Source organism: Trichomycterus rosablanca, chromosome 13 (genome assembly GCF_030014385.1).
Source record: "Trichomycterus rosablanca isolate fTriRos1 chromosome 13, fTriRos1.hap1, whole genome shotgun sequence".
NCBI classification, from domain to species: domain Eukaryota; kingdom Metazoa; phylum Chordata; class Actinopteri; order Siluriformes; family Trichomycteridae; genus Trichomycterus; species Trichomycterus rosablanca.
The window spans coordinates 30,900,745-30,921,362 of NC_086000.1; the positions used below are offsets into that span (position 1 = coordinate 30,900,745).

General features: G+C 42.5%; 1 protein-coding gene across 4 annotated transcripts in view; it reads left to right on the forward strand.

Moving 5' to 3' along the window:
- babam2 (BRISC and BRCA1 A complex member 2) overlaps window positions 1-20,618 on the forward strand; it is a 148,173-nt gene that overhangs the window by 25,503 nt on the left and 102,052 nt on the right. For all 4 annotated transcript variants that reach the window (XM_063006776.1, XM_063006774.1, XM_063006778.1 and 1 more), the window contains one exon: window positions 18,764-18,958. In XM_063006776.1, coding sequence (XP_062862846.1) covers window positions 18,764-18,958 — 195 coding nt within the window. The remainder of the gene's footprint in view (window positions 1-18,763; window positions 18,959-20,618) is intronic.

Consider the following 20,618-nt stretch of genomic DNA (forward strand, 5'->3'; position numbering starts at 1 on the left):
CAGTATACAATCTGAGCAGTTGATGGTTGAGGGCCTTGCTCAGGGGCCCAACAGCAGCAACCTGGCAGTGGTTGGGCTTGAACCAGCGACCTCCTGATTACTAGTCCAGTACCCTAGCCACTAGGCTACGGCCCCTCGCGACCCTAATTGGATAAGAGGTTAAGAAAGTGAGTGAGTAAGTTTCAGCTACCTTGTTGTCAATTTGGTTGCAAATCAAAATAAATATTCACATTCCAAACAGTACTTTTTGAATATAACTGAGGAGGCTGGTGTTCTGATCTTAAAGCAGAAGAAGAGATCGTTCTTGGATCTGAACAAATACTCCAGAGAATGTGTTCTGTCCACGCTGTGCCCTACACTGAGTCATCTTTCTTTAATTACTGAGTGCTGTAAAGCAGTGACACTGCTGTGATGGTGATGCAGAAGAACTTCATTTGGATTATAATTGGTGGTTTTAGATTTACTGAACAAAACACAGCTTCTTGCAGGGAAATTAGTTAAGCCAGTGGTTAGCGCTCTGGGTGGAATATGTGACTTTATAGCCACGAGGAAATGTGAGAAGAGCTTAAAGCACCAGCCGTGCATCTTAGCATCGGTGTTTTAGCAAACCGAGTTTGTAGTCTAGACACCACACATATCTAATTCTCGTCTAATCTTGTTTAGCCTAAATTAATGATCCGTGGTGTCTCTTTCAACCGTGGGCACTGATAATAAGCGACCCTATCTTAGTTTAGTCTAGACATTCAGTATCACTTAAAATAGTTCATGCTAAAAAAAAAAGCTATAATCTGACTCTTTTTTACAACCCCAAATCAGAAAAAGTTGGGACATCATGGAAAAAGCAAAAAATTCCTGCATTTCAGTAGTTGGAACAGTAAAGCATTTACCACTTTGTAATGTTTCTATTCCTTTTCACCGAGGAGACCAAGTGATTTAGTGTTTCAGCTTTTATTTTGTCTCATTCTTCCTGCAAACACGTCTTAAGATGTGCAACAGTACGGGGTCGTCGTTGTCACATTTTTTCTTTCAAAATTCTCTATTGGGGACAGGTCAGGACTGCAGGCAGGCCAGTCCAGTACCCGTACCCTCTTCTCCAACAGGGGCGGCATGGTGGCTAAGTGGGTAGCACTGTCGTCTCACAGCAAGAAGGTCCTGGGTTCGATCCCCAGGTAGGGCGGTACGGGTCCTTTCTGTGTGGCGTTTGCATGTTCTCCCCGTGTCTGCGTGGGTTTCCTCCAGGAGCTCCGGTTTCCTCCCACAGTCCAAAGACGTGCAAGTGAGGGTAACTGGAGATACAAAATTGTCCATGACTGTGTTTGATATAACCTTGTGAACTGATTAATCTTCTGTAACGAGTAACTACCGTTCCTGTCATGAATGTAACCAAGGTGTGAAACATGACGTTAAAACCCTAATAAACAAACAAACATCTTCTTCTGCAGCCATGCCTTTGTAATGTGTGCAGCATGTGGTTTTGCATTGTCTTGTTGAAAAACACATGGACGTCCCTGGAAAAGATGACGTCTTGAAGGCAGCATATGTTCTTTCAGATCTTGATGTACTTTTCTGCATTAATGCTGCCATCACATAAGTGTAAATGACCTTTGCCGAGGGCACTGACACAGCTCCATACCATGACAGACCCTGGATTTTGGTTTTGTTGCTGATAACAGTCTGGATGGACCTTTTTGTCTTTGGCTCGGAGCACACAGCGTAGATTTTTTTCCAAAAAAGACCTGGAATGCTGATTCATCTGATCACAGTACACGTTTCCACTGTGTGATGGTCCATCCTAGATGCCTCCGAGCCCAGAGAAGAAGACGCCGCTTCTGGACATGGTTAACATAAGGCTTCTTTTTTGCACAGTAAAGTTTTAAGTGGTATTTGTGCATAAAACTCTGTATTGTAGAGCTTGACAAAGGTTTGCCAAAGTAATCCCTCACCCATGTGGTTATATCAGCTATTGTTGAGTGGCTATTATTACGCATTGAAAATCCCTTCCAATCTTTCTTTGAGGTTCATTGTTTTTAAACATTTCAATCATTTTCTCACACATTTGTTGACAAACTGGAGATCCTCTGATCATCTTTGCTCATCAAAGACTCAGTCTTTCCTGGATGCTGCTTTTGTACCAAGCCATGATTACAATCACCTGTTGACATCACCTGTTTGGAATCACATCATTATTTAGTTTTTCACCTCATTACTAGCCCTAAATTGCCCCTGTCCCAACTTTTTTTGGAATGTGTTGCAGGCCTGAAATGCAGGAATGGAGGTTTATTAATAAATGAAATGAAGTTGATTAGACGAAACATGAAATATCTCAGGTTCATCCTGTCTGCAATCAAATCAAAGTCAAAGTAAATGTAAGGAACACTGCATTTTTATTTCATTTGCATTTTCAATACTGTTCCAACTTTTCTGATTTGGGGTTGTACTTGTCAGCACCCTGTGCTACTTGGCACATTTGCCTATTTTAATTCATTTTTAAACAATGATTTAATTAATGATTTTAGAAAAATATTGAATTCCAGAACAATGTTGATGGCAAACAATGAGAGGATATTATATCACCTCTTCAGATTCTTAGCCAGCACTACTTGGCATCCAGCCCCCTCCTTTCTTGCCACAGAGTTCACCATTTCCCATCAGTCCCCACATTTATTATTGTCCAGGAATAGGATAAGAGCTCTGGGGCAGCCTGTACCCGCTAATTTTTTTTATTAGTCTTTTGGCTTTACAGAAATGAATGGAGGCTTAACAAGGCCGAGCCACAGGACTTTATGCTTAGGAATTGTTTGTTCTGTGGAGTTTCCAGGAAAGCCCCCAGAAGTCTTCTGGAAAGTTGTTAGGAACAAGCAGAGGATAGGTCATAACAAACTGTCTTGAACACAGTGACAAATTTCCATGCTGCACCTCCATGGAACATGGTACATCAAGCTGTAAGTTGGACACTGCCGATTGTCAGTTCCAGAATATTGTCTGAGGTTTGTGATGTATGCCAACATGGTTTGCAGTACTTGACCCTTAAATTGGCAACATGGCTAGTTGTAAAGAGAGATTATTCTTGGATTGGCTGTTCAGTTTAGCCAGTAGAAACGAGCAGAAAGACGGGTGCTCGTCTGCACTGTTGGGATATCAAGGTTTTCAATTCGAATCTCAGCAGTGCTAGAGACCCGGCTGGGAATCCAGATGGCAGGGGGAGAGATTAAAGTGGCTCTTTATTGCTGCTGCAGTTGTGGCCTCTGCTGGCTGGTCAACAACATCTGCATGAGAGGGAGATAACTGAGGAGCAAAGCGTGACTCTTCATACGTGGTACTGCTGTCCTCAGTAAGGGCAGGGGTGTGAAGCGGCAATGGACATTGAGCAGTTCGACATGGGCTATTCTACCGAATGGGTGCCATTTGCGTGAAATTAAACTTCATATTTTATCTTTGTTTAACAATGAATCTAATAACACACATACTTACTGACTAGGCATAACATTATGACCACTGAGAGATAACACAGATTATCTCTTTATCACGGCACCTGTTAGTGGGTGGGATACAGTGTATCACGAAAGTGAGTACACCCCTCACATTTCTGCAAATATTTCATTATATCTTTTCATGGGACAACACTATAGACATGAAACTTGGATATAACTTAGAGTAGTCAGTGTACAGCTTGTATAGCAGTGTAGATTTACTGTCTTCTGAAAATAACTCAACACACAGCCATTAATGTCTAAATAGCTGGCAACATAAGTGAGTACACCCCACAGTGAACATGTCCAAATTGTGCCCAAATGTGTCGTTGTCCCTCCCTGGTGTCATGTGTCAAGGTCCCAGGTGTAAATGGGGAGCAGGGCTGTTAAATTTGGTGTTTTGGGTACAATTCTCTCATACTGGCCACTGGATATTCAACATGGCACCTCATGGCAAAGAACTCTCTGAGGATGTGAGAAATAGAATTGTTGCTCTCCACAAAGATGGCCTGGGCTATAAGAAGATTGCTAACACCCTGAAACTGAGCTACAGCATGGTGGCCAAGGTCATACAGCGGTTTTCCAGGACAGGTTCCACTCGGAACAGGCTTCGCCAGGGTCGACCAAAGAAGTTGAGTCCACGTGTTCGGCGTCATATCCAGAGGTTGGCTTTAAAAAATAGACACATGAGTGCTGCCAGCATTGCTGCAGAGGTTGAAGACGTGGGAGGTCAGCCTGTCAGTGCTCAGACCATACACCGCATACTGCATCAACTCGGTCTGCATGGTCGTCATCCCAGAAGGAAGCTGACGCACAAGAAAGCCCGCAAACAGTTTGCTGAAGACAAGCAGTCCAAGAACATGGATTACTGGAATGCCCTGTGGTCTGACGAGACCAAGATAAACTTGTTTGGCTCAGATGGTGTCCAGCATGTGTGGCAGCGCCCTGGTGAGAAGTACCAAGACAACTGTATCTTGCCTACAGTCAAGCATGGTGGTGGTAGCATCATGGTCTTGGGCTGCATGAGTGTTGCTGGCACTGGGGAGCTGCAGTTCATTGAGGGAAACATGAATTCCAACATGTACTGTGACATTCTGAAACAGAGCATGATCCCCTCCCTTCGAAAACTGGGCCTCATGGCAGTTTTCCAACAGGATAACGACCCCAAACACAACCTCCAAGATGACAACTGCCTTGCTGAGGAAGCTGAAGGTAAAGGTGATGGACTAAACCCAATTGAGCACCTGTGGCGCATCCTCAAGTGGAAGGTGGAGGAGTTTAAGGTGTCTAACATCCACCAGCTCCGTGATGTCATCACGGAGGAGTGGAAGAGGATTCCAGTAGCAACCTGTGCAGCTCTGGTGAATTCCATGCCCAGGAGGGTTAAGGCAGTGATAATAATGGTGGTCACACAAAATATTGACACTTTAGGCACAATTTGGACATGTTCACTGTGGGGTGTACTCACTTATGTTGCCAGCTATTTAGACATTAATGGCTGTGTGTTGAGTTATTTTCAGAAGACAGTAAATCTACACTGCTATACAAGTTGTACACTGACTACTCTTAGTTATATCCAAGTTTCATGTCTATAGTGTTGTCCCATGAAAAGATATAATGAAATATTTGCAGAAATGTGAGGGGTGTACTCACTTTCGTGATACACTGTATATTAGGCAGCAAATTAACATTTTATCCTCAAAGTTGATGTGTTAGAGGCAGGTAAAATGGACAAGCGTAAGGATTTGAGTGAGTTTGACAAGGACCAAATTGTGATGGCTAGATGACTGGGTCAGAGCATCTCCAAAACTGCAGCTCTTGTGGGGTGTTCCCGGTCTGCAGTGGTCAGTATCTATCAAAAGTGGTCAGAGGAAGGAACAGTGGTAAACCGGCGACAGGGTCATGGGCAGCCAAGGCTCATTGATGCACGTGGGAGAGCGAAGGCTGGCCTGTGTGGTCCGATCCAACAGACGAGCTACTGCAGCTCAAATTGCTTAAGAAGTTAATGCTGGTTCTGATAGAAAAGTGTCAGAATACACAGTGCATCACAGTTTGTTGTGTATGAGGCAGCAAAAGGGGAACCAACACAATATTAGGAAGGTGGTCATAATGTTATGCCTAAAGCTAATGAGAAACTAAGCCTCCTATCAATACCAATATTAATAAATACATTTTTTTTGTATTTTACCCCCTTTTCTCCCACTTTTTAGCACATCCAATTTCTACCCGTCAATCATCCTCGCACTAATGCTGCACGCCCCCTCCGAGATGTGCACAGCAATCGAACATCTTATCACCTACACTTGACGAGCGCAGTGTGGTACGGCGCTGTGCGTGGAGGGCCACACCCCCTACTGCACTCCTTTCCCATCTCCGTGCAGGCGCCACCAACCAGCCAGCAAAGGTCGTAATCACACTAGTCTGAGAGAGAGTCCCCAGCCGGCTTTTTAGTCCCACCCCCTTATCTGAACAACCTGCCAATCGTTGTTCATGTAGCCACTCGGCCTTCAGCCGGCGAAGGCAGAGCCGAGATTCGATACGATGTATTCGAGATCCAGCTCTGGTTGCAGCGTGTGTTTTTACCGCTGCGCCACCTGAGCGGCCGAACTGTACTATTTTGATTAAGTTTAAGTGGTGCTTGTTTTTAAGCTTTGCGTCATTCGTTTATTCCTCTCTTTGGGGTTTTCCCAGTGTTCTAGTACCTCAGCTTTGCCCCTTTTTTTCCGATGGTTTTTGCCTGACCTCACTGACTTAAATGCTGTGTTCATTTCTTGAGCAATTGGTAATAAAATGATGCAAGTGGTTTCGTGGTGATGCACATCTCCCTGTTCTAGGTGTAAACACCTAAAATCTGAGAATGCACTGGGAAATACCCACAATCCACTCATATTTAAACCCAGACAGCCTGAAAAGTGGAGCCACTTCCAGGCCATTCAGCTTTTAAATCTGTAATAATCAGCATCTGTTGTAGAAAATGCTCGTATGCAGGAGAAACGAGCTGCGGCTGGTCTGAAGTTTGCTAAAGCTTGAATTTTGATAGCTTTTTGGCAGGCTTATTTGAAGCAACAAAGCACTTTTTATAGACTAAGAGAAGTCTAACCCTAAATTACTCTTTTTGCTTTTTTGGGTAAGCAGATGTGACAGTTGTATTAGTGAAACTGCTATTTAATGACTTTCTGTGGAACCACCACACAAAGAAAAGTGTTATTTAATAACACGACCATTTGTTTAGTCTGCACAACACACTTCAAAGCGCCTTGTTTTGTCTCCTACCCTACATACCCCCCCCCCCCCCCCCCACCAATTTTTCTCCCCTATTCTAGTCGTGTCCAATTACCCTGAATGCGTCCTCTATACTGGTTCGACCCTTCACCGCTGACTGAGGACGCCTCTCAATTGACTTGCGCCCCCTCCGGTACGCAGTCAGTACAGACTGCATTTTTCACCTGCACGAGTCGAGTTCATACACTGACGGGCACTGTGTACGGAGGGCCACACCCCCATCAGCATTATTCCTCATTCCTGTGCAGGCGCCATCAGTCAGCCAGCAGGGGCCGCAGTCGTACCAGTTATGAGGACCTATGATCCGACTCTCTACCCTCTAACCCTGAACAACAGTCAATCGTTGTTCATGCTGCCACCCAACCCAGTCGGAGAGGTGGAGTCGAGATTCGATGTGATGCATTCAGAACCCCAACTCTGGTGCACTAGCGTACTTTACCGCTGCGCCACCTGAGCGGCAATTAAAGCATACCTGAAAGCGTTTCCAAAAATTTCCCAGTCGCTTTTTGGGGCTCATGTCGCGACAACCAATAATGTAGGATGGTGAAGGTGCTTCCTCTCAGACATGTGTAACCAGCTAACTTTATTTAGATAAGCTTGGGCTCATTCAGTTACATTAGACAAGTTAACACATTCCAAAACCATAGACATAAGCTGCATCCGAAACCGCATAATATAATACTAAACAGTATGCGAAAGCAGTCCGCGAGAGCGGGTGTGTCCGAATAGGTAGTATTTAATAAACAGTACGCGAAAAGTACCTGGATGACCCATTCTTTGCATTGTCTCCCAGTTTTCCTCCCGATTTAGTCTTATCCAATTACCTGATTGCATTACGCTTCCTCCCTACCGATGCTGATCCCCAATGCTGATTGAGGCGAGCGAGACTGTCACACGCCCCCTCTGACACATGTTCACCTGCACAAGGCAAGTACATATGCAGATCGGAGAGCCACACCCTGTCCATATTTTTCCTCGACTCTGTGCAGGCGGCATCAATCAGCCAGCAGAGGTCGTAATTGCATCAGTTATGAGGCCCCTCTCCGGCTTCCCATCCTTGTATGAACGACAAGCCAATCGTTATTCATATAGCCGCCTAGCCCAGCCGGTTGGCAGAGCTGAGTTTTAAACCGACAAGTTCGAAATGAGCTGCATGGGCAGTATGCATCTGATAATCTATCCCATAATTCAACTGGAGCTGATATATGGTGGAAAGCGGAGAGTGGGCTGTTTACAAGTAAGACAAAAAATAAAAATGTTATGATTAAGTACAACACTGAGTAAAGTTATCAGTAGCTTTGTGGAGAATGACAGAATTGATTTTGTCTGATTTAAAATTGTTATAACTGTGGTGATGAGACGTCATGCATCACGTTGGTAAGATGCTGGACATAGTATGTACGAGGTTGAGTGCATATTACACACTTGCGTACTGAAAGAGCGTACTGCTTTACCGGCTGAGCAGTGCACAGCCTCCAATTTAGTACGTACTGTTTAAGTATGCGATTTCAGACACAGCCATTAAGTTGCCTCCCCCATTGCAACAGAAAGAACCTCCACTCTTCTAGGAAGTCATTTTATAACATTTTAAAATGTGTATATGTAAATTCCATCAAAAAACATTTGTGAAGACAGACACTGATGTTACACATGAAGAATTGACTCACATTCGATGTTCCAGTGTTCTATGAGTTAAAAGCTAAGCAAATCATAAAGCTCTTCCACATAAAGGCCAACAAACCATGTAATTATGGACATGCATAGCATAAAATATGTAGTTTTATGCACAGAAACCTTTTAGTTGATCTCATGGATCTCATCTAATTCACAGCCTCACGTTCCTATCAATCCTACGGCAATTCAGTTAGCAATTGCAGGTAACAGTTTGGAAAACTCCCAACCAATTCTGTGACACAAATGAAACTTTTCGCCTTCAAGACCGTTGCTGGATGTTCTAGGTTTACATTCAACCATTAAGGCTGCCGCTCAGGTGGCGCAGCGGTAAAACACACGCTGAAACCAGAGCTGGGATCTCGAATACATCGTATCGAGTCTCAGCTCTGCCTGCCGTCTGGGCTGAGCGGCCACATGAACAACGATTGGCCTGTTGTTCAGATAGGGGTGGGATATTAAAAGCCGGATAGGGACTGTCTCATAACTAATGCAATTACGACCTCTGCTGGCTGATTGATGCCGCCTGCACAGAGACGGGAAATGAGTGCTATCAGGGTGTGTCTGTCCGTACACAGTTCTGATCCGCATTGCACTCATCAAAGTGTAGCTGACAAGATGCATACGGCTGCTGCCCACGTGTCGGAGGGGGCGTGGGTTAGCTTTGTTATCCTCAATTAGAGCGGGGATCGACATTGGTGCATTGGTGGAGAGTTAGCATGATGCAATCGGGCAATTGGACATTAAGGCTGAATGCTATGATGTGTATTGTAGCTTCCATTTATTCTAGTGTTATTTAATGTCTACCGTGAAATGTGGCACTTTACTTGGTCCGTGAAATTAAGCATATTTCACCATGAATTTACTAGGGTTCTACTTATGGGACATGGAGTTTGAATTGAGTTGAAACACAGAGCCCTCCAACTGTTAGCACATTTCTCTGATTGAGGCCGCCAAATCCTCAACTCCCCCAAATAGTTACATACTGCACTATTAAATTCATTAAAACACAAAACTCATTTTTTTAATTTACAAGTTGAAGCACTTTAGTGTTAGAATTTCCTGCTCTTTGCAAGAGCGGGGAACTGACATCCTATAAAATTCCACTACAATGGAGCACAGAGTGCCCGTAAAAAGAGGCATGACAACCCGGGCCAATATAAAACGGGCTTCCTCTTCCTTTTGTTCTCCAGTCACAAGCCTGTTTGATTATTGCAGTTTTATGTGCAGAGTCAAATAACAGACATGGGAATGTTTTCAAACCTCTGTTCCTTCACATTTACTACTGCAACTGATGGGCACTCGGGGAAAAGAAGTAAAAATTGTATTGCAGCAGATGGGTGTGGACCCATCTAGAGTCCTCGGGTCAGGTTATTTAGTGCAGGAGAATTTTAATGATAATATTTACTAATTAACTTCAGATATTCTTGTATATTTTTTATCTGTATGTGACAGTTAGGAAACATTTCCTTTTTAAAAGGAAATATTTATTAGATTTACCCTGTGGTTCATGTATAGAGAACGCTACACATTAAACTATACATTAAACAGTAAACTGTAATCCAACTAGACACATGACTAATTTACTTTAGAATTCTGGTAAACTGGGAATATCTACAATGGAAACATGCTTGCCCACACTGGAAATTAACTGACTAATTTAATACCCATTTTTTAAACATTTTAATGTGATTTTACATTTGCTGATGGCATTTCTTCTAAATACTCAAATCAAATAATAAACAATACATGTTGTCTACAGAACAATGAACAGCCAGTGTTCATACATGCAGGTTTATCAGCCATGTTCAATTAAATGGGAATTAATCACTTAAACTCCCTTTGATTTATATCCTATTATGCTCGGTAGTTAAACGGTAGTTTAACATGTTTCTTCTTCTTTTGACAAAGTTTGAAAATGGTTATGGCAAACAGCTTACATTTATTTAAATTTAGCATTTTGTGCTGTGAATCAATCAGTAGTTCTACCATTAACAATGTAACAATTAGGGCTGGCACCGATCCGATGTATCGGTATCGGTCCGATGTTGGCCCAAATCACTGGATCGGATATCGGAAGGAAAAAAAAAACGTGTAATCCAATCTGATACTGTTGCTTAATGTAAATAACACTTAATGTAAATAAGACCATTCAGAAATTAAAATACACTGATCTACCTAAGCCACAACTAAAAACACTGTTTAAACACAATAAAAAATTTATAAATGATAAATCGCTCACCTGAGATAAAGAAAACTTTTTTGTCCCGGCTTGGAGATCTCTCACATCCTCAACAAATAATCCATTAGTGTTATGAAATAAAACACACTACACTGTTTCCCGTTTAGCCACAGATGTTCTCTTCAAAATCCAGCAGGGTTTATTCATCTAAAAACGTGACAGAACTTTAACAGAAAATCTCAACTCTGCGTCAATTCTAATTGGTCCATCGGGTTTGATTGACATCCGCATCTTCCAACTGTAGACACTTTGTACGACACGCCGTACAGCAGATAAATACAGTTAAATACCGACAAAGTTGCACTTTAAATTTTATTTTAATTGTTTGTACGGTGCTGTTAAACAAGCCAAAAATGCTGCTAAATGTTCTGTGTGTAAAAGTGAAAATAAATATGTTGTAGGTTCTGTATTTATTCCTTTAGAATATTTGCTTCACAGTCTGAGCATTGTTATTTAGATAGCTAGTTTAACCATGGTGCATTGAGACGTATTATTACTGCTTAGTTGAGAGGAGAAATTACGGTATCAGATTGATATTGGCAGATACTCAATTTGCAGTATCGCTGTCGGACATAAAGAAGTGGTATCGGGCCAGCCCTAGTAACAATAATAGCAGGTGCATTTTCATATGTGTTATAAATCTGCCTGTATGACATTATTGCAATATTGTGACTGCAGGTCCACCTGATATGTGGGTGCAAATCAAACCCCCAGCGGTATAATACTGTGATAACAGTAATAATGAGGATAATCACAGCACTAAGCAACATACATGATCATAGTTCATTCTGAGTGCAAAGGCTGAACAGTACGACTGTGATCTCAGTTGTAGTACATTTAGCTTTGTTTTTTATTTTTATTTTTTGTTGGGGCACTATTTTCCACCTAGCACTGACAGTGGCTGCACCTGATACACTCATACAGCACACTTCTGTACATATAATTACCACGTTAGTGTCACTGCAATTCTGAGAGTGACCCACCATAGACAACTGCACATCACCTGAATGATTTCCCCACAGAGAAACACTGTAGTGTCAGCATCACAAGCTAGGGGGTGCTTTTCAGCAGCAGGGATAGGTAGACTGATACAATTTATGCCAAATACTGAGACATCCTTGAATATCTGACCTTGTTAGAGAGAACCCACTATGAAAAAGTAGACATAATTTTTTATATCTTAACATATCCTAGAAGACTTGCAACTCTAATTGCTGCCAATGGAGCTTCTACAAAATATTGAGAGAATTCGTTTTTTTATCTGTAAAACAAACATGTTTTACTTTGTCATTATGAATGACACAGTGTAGATTCGTGGGTAAAAATGGCAATTATACCCATACGAAATCAAATTCACAACACAATAAGCAGCACTGTGATGGATTTGAGCCCTCATTGTAGTATTCCTGCCTTGTTCCTGCAACCTTGACCAGAATAAAGCAGTTGATGAAAATGAAATGCATATACACTGATCAGCCATAACATTAAAACCACCTCCTTGTTTCTACACTCACTGTTCATTTTATCAGCTCCACTTATCATATAGAAGCACTTTGTAGTTCTACAATTACTGACTGTAGTCCATCTGTTTCTCTGCGTGCTTTGTTAGCCCTCTTTCATGCTGTTCTTCAATGGTCAGGACTCTCCCAGGACCACCACAGAGCAGGTATTATTTGGGTGGTGGATCATTCTCAGCACTGCAGTGACACTGACATGGTGCTTGTGTGTTAGTGTGTGTTGTGCTGGTATGAGTGGATAAGATACAGCAATGCTGCTGGAGTTTTTAAACACCTCACTGTCACTGCTGGGCTGAGAATAAGTACACCAACCAAAAATGTCTAGCCAACAGCACCCCATGGGCAGCATCCTGTGACCACTAATGAAGGTCTAGAAGATGACCAACTCAAACAGCAGCAATAGATGAGAGATCGTCTCTGACTTTACATCTACAAGTTAGACCAACTAGGTAGGAGTGTCTAATAGAGTGGACAGTGAGTGGACACGGTATTTAAAAACTCCAGCAGCGCTGCTGTGTCTGATCCACTCATACCAGCACAACACACACTAACACACCACCACCATGTCAGTGTCACTGCTGAGAATGATCCACCACCTAAATAATACCTGCTCTGTGGGGGTTCTGTGGGGGTCCGGCCATTGAAGAACAGGGTGAAAGGGGGCTAACAAAGTATGCAGAGAAACAGATGGACTACAGTCAGTAATTGTAGAACTACAAAGTGCTTCTATATGGACAGTGAGTGTAGAAACAAGGAGGTGGTTTTAATGTTATGGCTGATCGATGTATATCTCCTTGAAAGAAACATTGACAATGCAGTGTGTGTGTGTGTGTGCGTGTGTGCGTGTGTATACACACTTATTGCTGTGGTGAAAGACAGCTTTGTCCTTTACCCACATGTTTCCAGGCAGACGTGACTTCTGAATGAGTCAGAATGTAAATATTGCATCACTCTACCTGTGTGAGTCTTTGTTTTATTGTTTTCAGCTGGAGCTTTAACACAGCTCTCACACTGTTGTTGGCATTGTGGGTGAAAGGGCACTTACAGGCCCCTCCGTCTTCTGGAGAACACTCCTGACTGGGTTTTTCCTTGGCCACTCGTTGTCTTACTCTGCCCTCCTCTTCTTCCAAACCCAGATTTGTTTTCTTTGCTCACACTATTGCGGGAATCCCTCTCTTGCTGGTAAGTGTGAACAATTCGGGATGATGATGTCATCACCAGCCTAAGCATGTCCAGCCTTCCCCCAGACTTCCTGGATGGCCAGAGAGAGTGCTCCAGGCCCTCTTCGGGACAGTGAAACTGTTTTCTCTCTGACATTGATCTGTAGAAACGTGTGTCCAGACGGCTAGATACCCAGAGGTCTGTAGGCACAGCCTGTTCTATCGGCGCCGATATTTTCAGCCCTGCTGCTGACTGGTTGTGTTTTTACAGTCAAAGGCTGCACTCTCATCTAAACAGCACTAATGGATTTGACCTCTGACTTAGGCACACAGAGCAGACATATTCAGAACAGTGATTGATTATTATGAGCACTGTTGTGTGTTAAGACCACCTGGTTAATGGGTTTGAGTGATGGTGGATGTGAAGCTGAAATTATATAATTGTAAAGGTAAAAAACTAAAAGATTCAAATGTTAAAATGATCTGAGATTATCAGGAGATGCTAATTTTTTAAATAATGCACAGCATTTAGTCTGGTTAAGGTTTGCTAAATAAAACACAGCAGTAATAACAAGACCCTCATACAAACTGATGTCTTGCTGTTGCAGTGGTAGCTTAGTGGTTAAGGTACTGGACTAGTGATCAGAAGGTCGCTGGTTCAAGCCCTACCACCACCACCAAATTGCCAATGTTGGGCTGCCAGGAAAGTGCCTCACCAATTTGATTCCACAACATTGGAAATAACATATACAGTAATATTTACAATTGTCTACAACGATTTTAAGGACCTTGCTCAGGGACCCAACAGTGGCAACTTAGTTGTGGTGGGGCTTGAACCAGCTACCTTACAATTGCTAATCCCAGGGGTTTTCAACCATTGCAAAAGCTCTTGACAAGCTAGTGGAGTCCTCGACTGAAACAATGCAGTCATTGTTTTTGTCACTGTTTGATCTTTACTGTTAGTATTTTTGAGTCTTGCTAGCCAACGGTCCATTGATTCAGACTGAGCTGGATAACATCCGAGTCGCACGTAAGTCGCACACACAGCGACTTCAGACTCGTTTCAAATGACTCGGACTCGACTCGATATATATATATACTAGGAAAGGCACTAAGTAAAATGGCAAAATACAGTCGCTAATCTGTTGTTGTTTTTTATCTGAACTTAAATATTATTTGTTTATCTCTACGCTACATTTCCAATATATGTTTTGTGTATATTATATTGACTCGTGACTTGACTCGGACTCTAGCCTAAAGACTCGTGACTTGACTCGGACTCTAGCCTAAAGACTCGTGACTTGACTCGGACTCTAGCCTAAAGACTCGTGACTTGACTCGGACTCTAGCCTAAAGACTCGTGACTTGACTCGGACTCGTATTTTGTGACTTGTGAACATCTCCGGTGTGTGTGGTCAGCGAGACTAAACAAATATGCCTCCTGTGGGTGAAAAAACCCCTGGCTAGTCAAGCAACTTAACCACTGCCCTAAAATCTGCCATTTGGTTTGACTAAAAGCTAAACCCCATATCTCAATAATTAGTAGGGATGTCTACATACTTTTGGCCATGTAGTGTAGTACAGAGATGTTTTGACTTATCAGTGCTTCCCACACTGGTTAATCTTTTAATAATTTAATGAAGCTACAGTGTTTTTCTTCTAAACCTGGTAATTTTAGATATTGCAAATCTGTTCAGTGAGATCATGTCAGTTTTAATGTAAGATATAGTCCAGGTAACAACTCCTCTCATGTGGAGGCAGAATAACCACACTTCCCACGAGAAAATGATGATTTCATTTGAATGAAGTATAGCGTTGCTTTCAGCAGGTCATCCGGGATTAAGATCCGGGAGTCGTGAATCATCATGATGAAGTTTTTTATTAGACAGGATAAATTAGAAGTCATTACTTTTAGACTCAAACATTCAAACTCACCTGTGTAAGGGAAAATCCCAGTATCTAGAATGTGTATGGAAACATGCCCTCATATGTTCTTCTCCATTATCAGCAGGACTCGTCTTCCCTTTAAATGATCACTTCTGTGATGATGCAGGCTGGAAGCCAAGCAGCAACAGGTTTATAGCACATTAGCTACTGAGCGAAAAGATTAAGGATGGGACTTTCAACAAATAATTCATTTGAACAGATGATATGTGGGCTGCATGGATGTTTTTGTGCAGATGTGTGTACATGTCCTTTTTTTCCCATGATATTATTTTGGGTAAGAGTGTATATTAAAAGACACGCTCACCCAAAATAATACAGAAATAATCATCAAATTATTTAATAATATAAGACTAAAAACATACAACGATCAGCCATAACATTAAAACCACCTCCTTGTTTCTACACTCACTGTTCATTTTATCAGCTCCACTTACCATATTAGGAGCACTTTGTAGCGCTACAATTACTGACTGTAGTCCATCTGTTTCTCTGCATGCTTTGTTAGCCCCCATTCATGCTGTTCTTCAATGGTCAGGACTCTCCCAGGACCAGGTATTATTTGGGTGGTGGATCATTCTCAGCACTGCAGTGACACTGGCATGGTGGTGGTGTGTTAGTGTGTGTTGTGCTGGTATGAGTGAATAAGACACAGCAGCGCTGATTGAGTTTTTAAACACCTCACTGTCACTGCTGGACTGAGAATAGGCCACCAACCAAAATATATCCAGCCAACAGCGCCCCATAGGCAGCGTCCTGTGACCACTGATGAAGGTCTAGAAGATGACCAACTTAAACATCAGCAATAGATGAGCGATCGTCTCTTACTTTACATCTTCAAGGTGGACCAACTAGGTAGTAGTGTTTAATAGAGTGGACAGTGAGTGGACACGGTATTTAAGAACTTCAGACACACACACTAACACACCACCACCATGTCAGTGTCACTGCAGTGCTGAGAATGATCCACTACCCAAATAATACCTGCTCTGTCGTGGTCCTGGGAGAGTCCTGACCATTGAAGAACAAGGTGCTGTGGATAAAAGCATCTGCTAAATGCCAAAAATGTAAATATATGTGACTTGTACAGCGATCTTTAATGCTATGTGATGTGCCTACAAATGGACGGTCAATGTCTTTTGGCAGTCCAGGATGTTAAATGTTTGTTTTTAACCTTGATCTAGTTTGTAACCCTAAACAGGTGACTATTTTTAATCATTTGACTTATTTGGCAGCTGTACATCACAACTGGATTTTTGGCAAATCCAAGATCTGGTGTCCCCTTTGCACCAGAAAGCATTTCCTCTCAGAGAGAATTGTCTTTTGGTAGAATTAGGTCACTGAGGAAGATAGTGGAGGGATTAGGAAAGGTAAATATTTAGTTTTTGCCCCAAACGCTGTGAATTTACATCCCCTGTTTCTAGTCTCGTCGGGGAAGCTCATGCAAATCAGACTCACCAATGCAAATGAGGTCAGCCTGTAGGAGGAGAGGTCTGCGATTAGAGGGAGGTAGTCTGTGCTGGCATGGCGGGTTTCTTCGCTCACGCAGCCTCTGGAACTCAGCAAAGCCAGCTCTGTTTTGGGCAAACACCCACTCAGCCCTTCTCACTGGCACTCACCCCCTCCCCAACATTAATGCCAGTTCTTGGATTAATAGGCTACACATTTTTATTGAAGACACATCCTGTTCTTAATTGCTTATAAATCCTCAAACGCCGAACCATTGTGGGGGAAACTGGCATCTTCACAAGGTTAAGCTTCCTTATCTCCCCTTCTGGGTGAACAGTCTCTTTCCTCCCTTTCTATTAATCGTGCTAGCCTACATTTTCTATCCTCTGTGGCACATTTTTAAAATGCTTTAGCAGAAGCATGGCTGAATTCCACATTCCTTGTGAATAGACTGTGGAATGAAGGCTCGTGGGATGAAAGCAACCTCTCCATACCAGGATATCCTGTGGGTCTGCTATTTTTTTCTGGAGTAAAAGAAGGTCAGATTTGACTGACACCAAGTTGGTATTGTAAGTATGGGTCACTGAACCCTGATCAGAGAGAGAGTTTAGGCAAGCAACATATAGACAAGCTTGGTTTCCCAGATGTCAATGCTGCATGCAATCAGCCATAACATTAAAACCACCTCCTTGTTTCTACACTCACTGTCCGTTTCATCAGCTCCACTTACCATATAGAAGCACTTTGTAGTTCTACAATGACTGACTGTAGTCCATCTGTTTCTCTGCATGCTTTGTTAGCCCCCTTTCATGCTGTTCTTCAATGGTCAGGACCCCCACAGGTATTATTTAGGTGGTGGATCATTCTCAGCACTGCAGTGACACTGACATGGTGGTGGTGTGTTAGTGTGTGTTGTGCTGGTATGAGTGGATCAGACACAGCAGTGCTGCTGGAGTTTTTAAATACCGTGTCCACTCACTGTCCACTCTATTAGACACTCCTTCCTAGTTGGTCCACCTTGTAGATGTAAAGTCAGAGACGATCGCTCATCTATTGCTGCTGTTTGAGTTGGTCATCTTCTAGACCTTCATCAGTGGTCACAGGACGCTGCCCACGGGTCGCTGTTGGCTGGATATTTTTTGGTTGGTGGACTATTCTCAGTCCAGCAGTGACGGTGAGGTGTTTAAAAACCTCCAGCAGCGCTGCTGTTTCTGATCCACTCATACCAGCACAACACACACTAACACACAACCACCATGTCAGTGTTACTGAAGTGCTGAGAATGATCCACCTCCCAAATAATACCTGCTCTGTAGTGGTCCTGGGAGAGTCCTGACCATTGAAGAACAGCATGTAAGGGGGCTAACAAAGCATGCAGAGAAACAGATGGACTACAGTCAGTAATTGTGGAACTACAAAGTGCTTCTATATGATAAGTGGAGCTGATAAAATGAACAGTGAGTGTAGAAACAAGGAGGTGGTTTTAATGTTGTAGTTGATCAGTGTATTTTATTTAGATAAACATACAAATTAATTGCTGCATTCTTTAAATACACACATTTTAAAGGCTGGATTATGGTTCAGTTTGTGTCTACATATGCATCCAGCTTTGCAGCAACAGTTTAGGGAAGGCTCTTTCATATTCCAGCATGACTGTGTCCCTGTGCACAAAGCATGTTCTATAAAGACATGAAGAAAAGCCTGGTTTAAAGAAACTTACCTCAATTCTGCTGAACAAATTTGGAATTAACTATAACATCAATTTAGGCTTTCCTGACCATCATTATCAAATGAAATCAATTAAGTCAAAGTTTATTTGTCACATACATAGTCATACACAGTACAACTGACAGTGAAATGCTTCTGTGACTGCTCGGCCACATTAGTGGCTTGGCTGAACCGGACCTGACCAGTATGAAAACTAATACAATAGAAATGTGTGGTGTTGTTCCTGCATTTGCATTTTGTTTAAAGGTGAGGATGAGCTACATTAAAAATGCTTACCGTATTTGGTTTGTTGTTTCGTAGCACTTGGTGGAATGGGACGCTGGCAATCCGGAATGCTTGTTGCAGCTGGTAAAGGAACTCCTTCAGCAGTACCATCAGTACCAGTGTCAGCGGCTAAAGGACAGCTCTCGTCTACTGTTCGAGTACGACAGTCTGCTCGAGGACCCCGATTATGGTCGCAGCATGGAGATCTATGCTGGACGCAAGAACAGCTGGGTAAATAAACTTAAAATTGAGTAGTAGAAGTAGAGGCGGCTCAAGGGTTGGGGCTCGGTGAATCATCAGGAGATAGATTATTTGGTAACTAAGAGTTACAAGAATTTATGTCTATTTAGTTAAGAGCAATTAGCACCCAGGTCTTCAGGCCAGGGATGTTCACAAGTCACAAAATATGAATCCGAGTCAAGTCACGAGTCTTTAGGCTAGATAGAATCCAAGTCAGGTCACGAGTCTTTAGGCTAGAGTCCGAGTCAAGTCACGAGTCAGTATAATATACACTTAACATATATTGGAAATGTAGCGTAGAAACAATTAATATGTAAGTTTAGCTAAAAAACAACAGATTAGCAACTGTGTTTTACCGTTTTACTTAGTGTCTTTTCGTTCCTAGGTACCAGATAAAAGCTTAAACTGGTACGTTTTGTTTTCATTGCAAAACAAAAACGCGTGATAAATCAGGCACAGCGGCCAAAATCCAAAACACTGCAAAAAATCCATAACCACTGATTACCTTAGCTTATGTTCTTCCAGATGCTATTAAATTTATAACCGTGTGTCCCATTAAGAATATAATTTGTTATTTTGTAAATGTGCTTAGCATTTCTTACTAAAAATTAAAATCAGAAGGTCTGATTGGTTCAGAAAGCGCTCTTTCAACCATTAGCGTCAATTCTGTAGGAGCGTTTCATTCACACCAGCTGTTCCTGTGAAGTGTACTACGTAGGGTATTCCACCACTTTAAGTGAGAATCTAATCCAAAAGAGGAAGTAGGGAGCGACGCTTCATCACTACGCCGGAAGCTGGCTGGAACATTTACTCATTGCGTGCATTGCGGGTTAAGACGGCTGGAGCGTTATTAGAGAGCAGAAAATGACACGATCAGAATGATGGATCATATATACAGTATATTTATATATAATTGTCACACGTCACTAATGTTAACACATGCTGCTGACTTTTGTTTTCTACAAGTCATTTTTTGCGGGTCACGAGTCGAGTCCGAGTCATTTGATACGAGTCCGAGTCGAGTCTGAAGTATCTGTGTGTGCGACTTAGTCCCCATCTCTGCTTCAAGCACATTGAATAAGATGAGAGGGCCTGGCTCTTAGTCACCATCCCAATTTATTCAATAAGTATTCAATAGGCCTGAGGTCTGGGCTATATCCAATAAAAAGAAAGAGCCCGTCCTAAATTGTTTAGGGCATGTAGTTCATTTTACATAATTTTGCATCTCCAATTCACCTCACTTGCACGCCTTTGGACTGTGGGAGAAAACCAGAGCTCCCGGATGAAACCCACACTGACACAGGGAGAACATGCAAACTCCACACAGAAAGGACCCAGACCGCTTCACCTGGCATTTAAACCCATGACCTTCTTGCTGTGAGGCGACCGTGCTACTCACCGAGCCACCGTGCCGCCCCCTGTTATTATTAATTCAGAAATGTTTTACTAAGAATGTTAAGATCCTTGACTGTTACTGATGAATGATGGTCATACAGAATCCTGGAAGCGTAGAAAACATGTCGTGATGTTCTAAGGAACAGCGACCTGTAGCACTTTCCCATCAGACTACATGTGGAAACATGGATATTGCAAAACACACACACACATGAAGAGAGGACTGCTGTCCTCTATTTCATAACCTGAGCAGATT